The 10,000-nt window shown below is 31.6% G+C and overlaps 1 protein-coding gene across 1 annotated transcript in view; it reads right to left on the reverse strand.

Annotated features, from left to right (window-relative positions):
• Positions 1-574: 574 nt before the first annotated feature.
• The window catches only part of LOC309492078 (kinase non-catalytic C-lobe domain-containing protein 1-like), a gene marked incomplete at its 3' end in the record, with an annotated part of 14,376 nt that continues 4,950 nt past the window's right edge, over positions 575-10,000 (reverse strand). The window contains exons 2-5 of the mRNA XM_082191090.1: positions 9,123-9,321; positions 4,275-4,333; positions 1,960-2,154; positions 575-692 (exon numbers count right to left, since the gene is read on the reverse strand). Coding sequence (XP_082047216.1) covers positions 575-692; positions 1,960-2,154; positions 4,275-4,333; positions 9,123-9,321 — 571 coding nt within the window. The remainder of the gene's footprint in view (positions 693-1,959; positions 2,155-4,274; positions 4,334-9,122; positions 9,322-10,000) is intronic.

The raw sequence follows: 10,000 nt of genomic DNA on the forward strand, positions 1-10,000 counted from the left end.
CATCCCTTTATGACCACCATGTACCCATCCTCTGATGGCTACTTCCAGCAGGATAATGCACCATGTCACAAAGCTTGAATCATTTCAAATTGGTTTCTTGAACATGACAATGAGTTCACTGTACTAAAATGGCCCCCACAGTCACCAGATCTCAACCCAATAGAGCCTCTTTGGGATGTGGTGGAACGGGAGCTTCGTGCCCTGGATGTGCATCCCACAAATCTCCATCAACTGCAAGATGCTATCCTATCAATATGGGCCAACATTTCTAAAGAATGCTTTCAGCACCGTGTTGAATCAATGCCACGTAGAATTAAGGCAGTTCTGAAGGCGAAAGGGGGTCAAACACAGTATTAGTATGGTGTTCCTAATAATCCTTTAGGTGAGTATATATATATATATATATATATATATATATATATATATATATATATATACAGTATATATATATATATATATATATACAGTATATATATATATATATATATATATATATATATATATATATATATATATATATATATATATATATATATATGGGAAGTCACATTATGAGACAACTGTGGGATCAAACCTGGGAAAGTAGCGACGGACTCTATGGACAGAAGTCTTCGTCCAACAGCGGATAGTTTCCGACAGACGGTTGTGGACGAGACGTCAGCGAGTAAAGCCTCGGCCTGAGAGAGAAGATCCTGGCAACATAAGAGCTGATGTTATTCACACGCATCATTCACCCGTGTGCGCTCCTTATCTATGAACACACTCATGTTCCTTACAGTTAAAGTGACCGGACTTAAAAAAAAACAACTTATTATATATGTATTTTTTGTTTAATAATATTTTATCTTTTTTATTTTGCATTTTGAGATCATTTAATGGTACTAATTAATATTTATGCAATAATTATCATCCATTTTTCCCCATTAAAAAATTAATAAAAATTAACAAAGAGGGAAATCTGCCTCCTTCAGTCAAATGACCCTTAAACCATTTATATCATACATTTTAAATATTTAATTCTCCACAGAAAGTCGTGGAAGTTCTGAAATCTTGCTAGTTAATAATTTTTTCACGTGCATATCATGTGAACTTGAGTAAATTATTAATTAAATTATTATTAAATTATTAAAATATTAACTTAAAATCTCAGAGGTTCAGCTGACAAAAAAGCTTTACAGAATCCAGAACAAATGTATAGGATATTTTATTATTCCTGGAAGGTTAGTGTGAGTTCATTAAACGTGTATATCTGTGTTTTCTGCAGCCTTCTGTCAGCCGTCAGTAAAGCTGGATCTGGGGATTGTTCTCATCGGTCAGATGATGTTTCATGACTGAACTGAGTGTGTGGCTCGTGTGTGTCAGAGAAACACTAGCGCTGGATATCCACAAGACTGCGCTCAAGGACAGCCTGGACTAGCAAAGCTCAACAAACATTACATCAACATTTGTTCACATCAAACACAGTGCTGGTTTCTCCATGTTTATGTCGCAATCAAAATCTTTTGTTGTTAATATAACAATAATATGTTACTTTAAAAAAAGCAGAATTATTTTTGTTGTAAATGACAAAATTATTACAATTATGTTATTAACATGCAAAAATAAAAATGTAATTACATTTTAATATGCAGCCTTTTCAGCCGATATCCATTAAATTGGTATGTTGTTAATGTAAAAAATAAAATAGTATTTTTTTTTCTTATTAAAATTATTATTTCAAAAATATATAAAAAAAATGATAAAAATAATTTAAGATTATATTATGAACATGCAAATATATTTATTAAAATTATGTCTTTCTTTTTTTTCTCATTTATCAGGCAATACTTGGTCATGATGCAGCCATCTACTCTAAAGCAGCTGATGTCCATCAAACTGTTCATGTACAAATAAAAGCAGAAGTATTTTCACTGTTCTCAGACTTTAGACTCCTATGTAAACTTCACGAGACTGAAGAACCTGGAGTGTGGGTCGATCCTCAGGTTTCTCTCGCTGCATCTGCTTCAGCAAACACTTGCTCTCTTCACTCAGATCCTGATCCTGATCCTGATCCTGATCCTGATCCTGATCCTGATCCTGATCCTGATCCTGATCCTGATCCGTGACGGCATCCAGCGCGGCCCAGAGGGTGGAGCCTAATGAGAACATGTGACCCTGGAGAACAGAGAGACATGCTAATTAAATCATACTTCTTAAACATATCTAAGTGATTATCTAATATACAGACTATAAACCTACTATCACTAGATGAAATCTGTAATATGAAGTTGTAATGGATCATCGCATGCATTATTTTTTTTTTTACAAAACAAAAGGCACATTTATTTAGTTTTTATTTTGCTTATTAGTTTATTAAATAAATTAAAATGACAAAATTATTACAATTATGCTATGAACCTGCAAACATATTATTAACATTGTTATGAACATGCAAAAACATTTTTTTATGAAAATGCAAACTATGAAAAAAAAAATATAGTAATAAATTACTGGCCTCCATCTGAAAAATATATGAAGTAATCAATATTCCAAAATTAAATTAAAATGATGTTATGAAAATGCTAAAAGAAAAAAGACTGGTCTCCATCTGAAAACAATTAATTGTATATGAAGTATAAAAATGATGTATAAAAGGACAAAATTATTAAAATGTTATGAACATAAAATAAAAAAGGAGAAGTGTAAATGAACTATAAAAAAGAAGTAGCCTATAGGCTACAATTAAAATGACAAAATTATTAAAATTATAATATGAACCTGCAACAAAATATTATGAAAATTATGTTATGAAAATGTCCATTTTAATGTCCAAATTAAGTGTATTTGAAGTATAAAAACTAAGTATAAAATTATTATTACAAAATTAATAAAATTATGTTATGAACCAGCAAAAATATTGTTAAAAATTTTATGAACATGCGAAACAATATTATGAAAATGGTGTTATGAAAATGCTAAAATAATCCGTCTGAAAAGTGTATGAAGAATAAAATCAATATTACAAATGTATTAAAATTATGTAATGAAAATGCAAAAAGAAAGTGTATATGAAGGACAAAGATGAAGTATAAAATGAAAAAAAAAAAATAGAATTATGTTATGAACATGTAAAAGAAATATTATTCAAATTATGTTTCAGTTTTTCCATAACAGTTTCTTTGAGACTATATTTTCTTCAGGTTTGGATCCATCAAACCTGACGACTCATTGCTCAGCTCCAATAATGAAACAGTTCAATGAAGATCAGAAACGTTATAAACAACAGAATCTCACGCAGGTCAGACTCGTCCGTCCAAAATCTGATCTTAATATCATTATCAAATATACACCTGATCCCAACATACATCTGATCATCATCAATATTTCAGAATACTTTCATATTTTGTAGAGAAACAGAATTAAGGAGTGTTTAAAATAAAAGGCTGTTCATTCCCACTGAAAGAGCATTACATAAGGTGTGTTCATTTCACAAATGCAAACCGCCTACAGCAATTCTGGCTCGTGGTTTTTATTCCTTACTATATATATATATACAGATAAGGTAGTAGCAGGTTATTTAGTTTTTATTTTATTTATGTGTAATGTATGTATTTATGAAATAAAAAAAAGGCTATTTTTCATCTGTAGGCCCAGGATAGAATGCAACAGTCATCCTAAAAATGAAGTAAAAAATTATGTTCATTACAATGATTAAAAAAACATAAAAATCATGTTATGAACATGTCAAAAAAAGGACTGGTCTCTATCTGAAAAAAGAATTAAGTGTATATGCAGAAAAAAAAAGAAGAAAATTAAAATTATTAAAATTATGTTCTGAACATGCCAAAAAAGAATGATCTCTATCTGAAAAAAAGAGTATATGAAGTACACATTTTTTTTTATTAAAATTACAAAATTATTAAAATTATGTTATGACCATGCAAAAAAAAAAAAAAAATTATTAAAATGTATTTTATTATTACTCTGGATTACTCTGGTATTACTCTGGTATATGTCCAAAAAGTTTGACAGCTGTTTTTAGTAATTTTGGGGAAATATGAAACGTGTGTGTATCAGATGAGGTGAAAGTGCTCCAGAAGAAGAGACGCACTGAAACCTCACGATCACAGCATCACAATCCTCTCTCAGCATGTCATAAGCACACACATGACTGCTTGTATTGTTGTCTATTGTATTGAGTTTTGGGAGGTTTCTCCGCTGTCTACATGAGCCCTGTTCTGTCCATTTAGCAAACATTGTTCCTGACTTTGTAAAATAATAGAGTTTAAGCTCACCTCAAATGTGTTTCCAGTCTTATCCAACTCTGGAGGAACGAAACAGCCGTCAGGATCATCTGAGAAAAGGCACATAACACGAGAGAAATCAAACTACATTTTCACACTTCCAATGCGATGCTTGTCAATGCAAAAGCCATGTATAAAAAAACTGGGAGCTAGCAACACCAATGTCAAGGGTTCGATCCCTAGAAAACACAAGCTTGAATATTAACAATTGAATTCACTAGGTAAAGAATGGTACACCTGATCACTAAAAAGTAATCATGTAAAGAGCCCCAATTATGATATTTTAAAGGTTTCTAATGTAGTTTTGGCGTCTCCTACAACAGGTTCACATGCATCAAAGGTCAAAAACACTTTAATTTTCTCATAATATCCACTGAAGCATCAGCTCTTTTCTCTCAGAGTCTGAAACTGTTCGTTTAAAGATTCAGTCTCTCTAAACTCCGCCTCTCTGAGAGCTGCTCTGCTCTGATTGGTCAGAAACCAAACACTCATTATCATATCTGAATCTCAGCTCTTGATCTCAGTGATATGAACAGTAACGATGGCGTGAGTTTTACCGTATCAATCTCATCAAAGTGGATTTGCTTTGTCAGCAGAAAACAGCGTCTTCTCCACATGAACAACATGAACCAAACTCTTGTTTGCAGGCGTTGTGCACAGGCAGCCAATGGGTTGGCATTATGCAAATTAGATACAAACCTACATAGGTTTGTGTATGAAGTGAGACTGGAAGACTGTAAAAAGTGTTCAGTTCACTTACTTAAAAAAAAATTAGTAAATCCATTGCCTTAAAATTATTAAGTATAAATAAACTTAATGCTGAATTGAAAAAAAATGAGTTTTGTGAACTTGACAATTCCACATTACTTAATTTTTTTTTGATTAAGCATAAGGTTTATTTACTTAATAATTTTAAGGCAACGGGTTTCCTAAAAAAAATAAAGTTAAGTTAAGTCACCTGATCACTTTTTACAGTGAATTAGACGACTCGTTACTGGAGTTTAGAATCGCTTCTTTCTTTTAGGACACAATAACTCTTTGCAGACCTTTTACGCTCAGAAACGCCGCATGACGACACACACACGTTTATCATTTAGCATTAGCTGCTTGATCTGATTTTAGGAGCGCTAGTAATTGTTATAGTTCACTTAACCAGTAAAACCATCTCAAAAAAAGAAGTCATATTAACTATGTGTGGAAATGCGCAGAACTATGACAAAATCCCAGAGTATGAAAGCTCCGGCTGTGATGTGTAATTATATTCTCTCTCTGTGAATAAGTGTGTAAGTCCTCAGAGGAGCTTTTCTAACTCTCGCTGTCTAACTAGGGCACGTTGAGAAGAGACGCTCTCCTCCAGACGCTTGGATCTGTTAAATAGGTCAGGCGTTCTCCTCCTCGGTATCTCAGATCCTCCAGAAAATACTCGGGCGGAGGAACTCACCGGTATATTTAGAAAGCATAAGCTGTGGCCTTTGAGAATGACATTCAGTGTATGAAATGGGCTGCTAACGGGACTAGAGGACAAAACCATTGCTAGTTTGTATGTAGTTCTCATTTGTACCTTCATTTGTACAGTCGTCAACATCTGAAGTGGATCAAAACCTTTCATCAAAGTTATACATGAATTTTGAACAATACCCGTTCTTGTGTTATAGGACAACTTTGATTAACTTTTTTGATCCATTTCAAATTTTGAACAACTGTATTTTACAAGTTGTAACACAAAACATCCTGATCTGATAACAAAATAAGAAGAAACATATGTGATTTGTAACACAGGGAATTGACTGTTTTTACAGTAAATTATATGGTAATTCATAGTTTTTATTTGCAAAAAAACAGTTTTTACAGTAAAATTACAGTTAACTTTTTTCACTAAGGTCCCAAATAATTTGATAAGGCATTAATTAACATTAACTAGCAGTGCATTTGTTCACAGGGAAAGTCCTTTTACTGTTTTTCAGTAAACATGGTAATTCATAGTTTTTACTTGCAAAAAACATAAATCGTACTTTTTTTACAGTAAAATTAAGTTAACTTTTTTCACTAAGGTCCCCAATAATTAGTTAAGGCATTAATTAACATTCACTACTAGCTGTACATTTGTTCGCAGGGAAAGTCCTTTTGCTGTTTTTCACAGTAAATTATATGATAATTCATAGTTTTTACTTGCAAAAACTATACATTTAACAGTATTTTACAGTAAAATTACATTTATCTTTTTACACTAAGGTCCCAATAATTAGTTAAGGCATTAATTAACATTAACTAGCAGTACATTTGTTAGCAGGGAAAGTCCTTTTACTGTTTTTCACAGTAAATTATATGGTAATTCATAGTTATTACCTGTCAAAACCAAACATTTGAGAGTATTTTTACAGTAAAAGTACAGGTATCACTTTACAATAAGCTCCCATTAGTTGATGCATTAATTAACAATTGTTACAGTATTTATGAATCTTAGTTAAGCAAAGTTTTAGTTAGTTAAAAAATACAACCGTTCATTGTTGGTTCATGTTAGCTCAGGTGTATTAATAAGAATGTATTAGCAAATTAACATGAACTATAATAATAAATGCTGTGGAAGAATTGTTATTGTCAGTTCATGTTAACTAATGTATTTAAATAATGTTAACAAATGGAACCATATTGTAAAGAGTTACCAAATTACATATAATGCAGTGCTAAACCATTTACAATTATGTTAAAGTAACAGTTTAACAGCATTTTTACTGTAGCATTTTGAGTATTTATTTTACTCTGTACCAGTTTTATCTTAACATGATCCCGACTCTCTTGAGTTCATTTCCAAATGTTTATCTCAGATGTTTTAGACTGTCACACAATGCACATTAATAATTCTTTACGGCATAAATTGCGCACCCGTGGGAGGGTGTTATCTCTGTTAATAATTATGCAAATGAATGCCCCCATTATCCGACTGCACAATAGCACTGAAACACACCAACACATGTGAGATGCACATGAATAAAATCACACTCTCCCAGCTTTATGAAGACGCGTCTGTCAAAGCCATCTATTTGTAGAGATGTGCATAAATAAAAAAAATTACTGTTAACTTTTTATGAGTTTCCAATAATTAGTTAAGGCATTAATTAACATTAACTAGCAATGAGTAGTATTTGTTCGCAGAGAAAGTCCTTTTACTGTTTTTTACAGTAAATGATATGGTAATTCATAGTTTTTACTTGCCAAAACCATACATTTTGACAGTATGTTTTACAGTAAAATGACAGTTAACTTTTTACACTAAGGTCCCAATAATTAGTTAAGGCGTTAATTAACATTAACTAGCAATGAGTACATTTGTAATGAGTACAAACTAGCAAGTACATTTGTTCGCAGGCAAAGTCATTTTACTGTTTTTCACAGTAAATTATATGGTAATCCATATAGATTTTACTTGCCAAAACCACACATATAACAGTATTTTACAGTAAAATTACAGTTAACTTTCCCAATAATTAGTTAAGGCATTAATTAACATTAACTAGCAATGAGTAGTATTTGTTTACAGAGAAAGTCCTTTTACTGTTTTTCACAGTAAATGATATGGTAATTCATAGTTTTTACTTGCCAAAACCATACATTTTGACAGTATGTTTTACAGTAAAATGACAGTTAACTTTTTACACTAAGGTCCCAATAATTAGTTAAGGCGTTAATTAACATTAACTAGCAATGAGTACATTTGTAATGAGTACAAACTAGCAAGTACATTTGTTCGCAGGGAAAGTCATTTTACTGTTTTTCACAGTAAATTATATGGTAATCCATATAGATTTTACTTGCCAAAACCACACATATAACAGTATTTTACAGTAAAATTACAGTTAACTTTCCCAATAATTAGTTAAGGCATTCATTAACATTAACTAGCAATGAGTAGTATTTGTTTACAGAGAAAGTCCTTTTACTGTTTTTCACAGTAAATTATGTTGTAATTAATAGTTTTTACTTGCCAAAACCATACATTTTGACAGTATGTTTTTACAGTAAAATTATAGTTAACTTTTTACACTAAGGTCCCAATAATTAGTTAAGGCATTAATTAACATTAACTAGCAATGAGTAGTATTTGTTCACAGAGAAAGTCCTTTTACTGTTTTTTACAGTAAATTATATGGTAATTCATAGTTTTTACTTGCCAAAACTATACATTTTGACAGTAAAATTATAGTTAACTTTTTACACTAAGGTCCCAATAATTAGTTAAGGCATTAATTAACATTAACTAGCAATGAGTACATTTGTAATGAGTACAAACTAGCAAGTACATTTGTTCGCAGGGAAAGTCATTTTACTGTTTTTCACAGTAAATTATATGGTAATCCATATAGTTTTTACTTGCCAAAACCATACATATAACAGTATTTTACAGTAAAATTAGTTAACTTTCCCAATAATTAGTTAAGGCATTAATTAACATTAACTAGCAATGCGTAGTATTTGTTTGCAGAGAAAGTCCTTTTACTGTTTTTCACAGTAAATTATATGGTAATTCATAGTTTTTACTTGCCAAAACCACACATATAACAGTATTCTTTACAGTAAAATTAGTTAACTTTTTACACTAAGGTCCCAATAATTAGTTAAGGCATTAATTAACATTAACTAGCAATGAGCAGAACATTTGTTCGCAGGGAAAGTCATTTTACTGTTTTTTTACAGTAAATGATATGGTAATCCACAGTTTCTTTATGAAGACACATCTGTCAAAACCATCCATTTGTAGAGATGTGCATCAAAAGCAATATTTTCAATAAATCCAGGCAAACGCTGTGAGAGTGTGTTTGAGTCACGAAGCTGATGACTCACCGCTGAGCTGATCCATGAAACACACGTTGCCGTGAGCGTTGAAGGCCAGTGTGTCGGGCGTTACGCAGAGTGTGTGGAAGAGCGGAGAGAGAGCGATGCTCTGTAGAGAACACACACACTCCACACACACCGCCCACAGCTCCTGCTCCGACAGCCCTCTGTCCCTCAGACACAAAATATCAGCCAGAGAAACATTCTCCTGAGGAAATATTGAGTGATTGATCGCATGCATGCATGATGTAGAGACACGTGCAGTGCAATGGGGTTAAAACATTTTTCTAATTTAACACACAATGCATCATTAGAAATTATATTAGCAGCATAACAGTAACAGTCAAACACACATGCACACAAATACATAAACACACACTCACACACAATGCTAAAAGTATGGAATAATTAAGGTGTTTTAATGTTTTTGAAAGAAAATACAGTAAAAATATTTGATCATAAATACAGTAAAAAATTTGAAATATTATTCCAATGTAAATCAGCAGTTTTCCATTTGAATATACAGTAAAGTGTAATTGATTCCTGTGATCAAAGCTGAATTTTCAGCATCATTACTCCAGTCTTCAGTGTCACATGATCCTTCACAAATCACTCTTATATGATGATATGATGCTCAAGAAACATTTATGATTATTATCAATGTTGAAGACATTCATATTTTTTTGTGGAATAAATTCACAGGAATGAATTACGTATTAAAACATATTGATATAAAAACAGTTATTTTAAATTCTAATAATATTTCACTGTTTTTACTGTATTTTTTTATCAGATAAATAAAGTCTTGGTGGGCAGATTTAAAAAAAAAAATTTGTATTTATTTATTTTTTACTTTTGATCATTAGTGTAAATACACACACATAGAT

The sequence above is a fragment of the Leuciscus leuciscus genome, assembly GCF_965113295.1.
Source record: "Leuciscus leuciscus genome assembly, contig: HAP1_SCAFFOLD_927, whole genome shotgun sequence".
NCBI classification, from domain to species: Eukaryota; Metazoa; Chordata; class Actinopteri; order Cypriniformes; family Leuciscidae; genus Leuciscus; species Leuciscus leuciscus.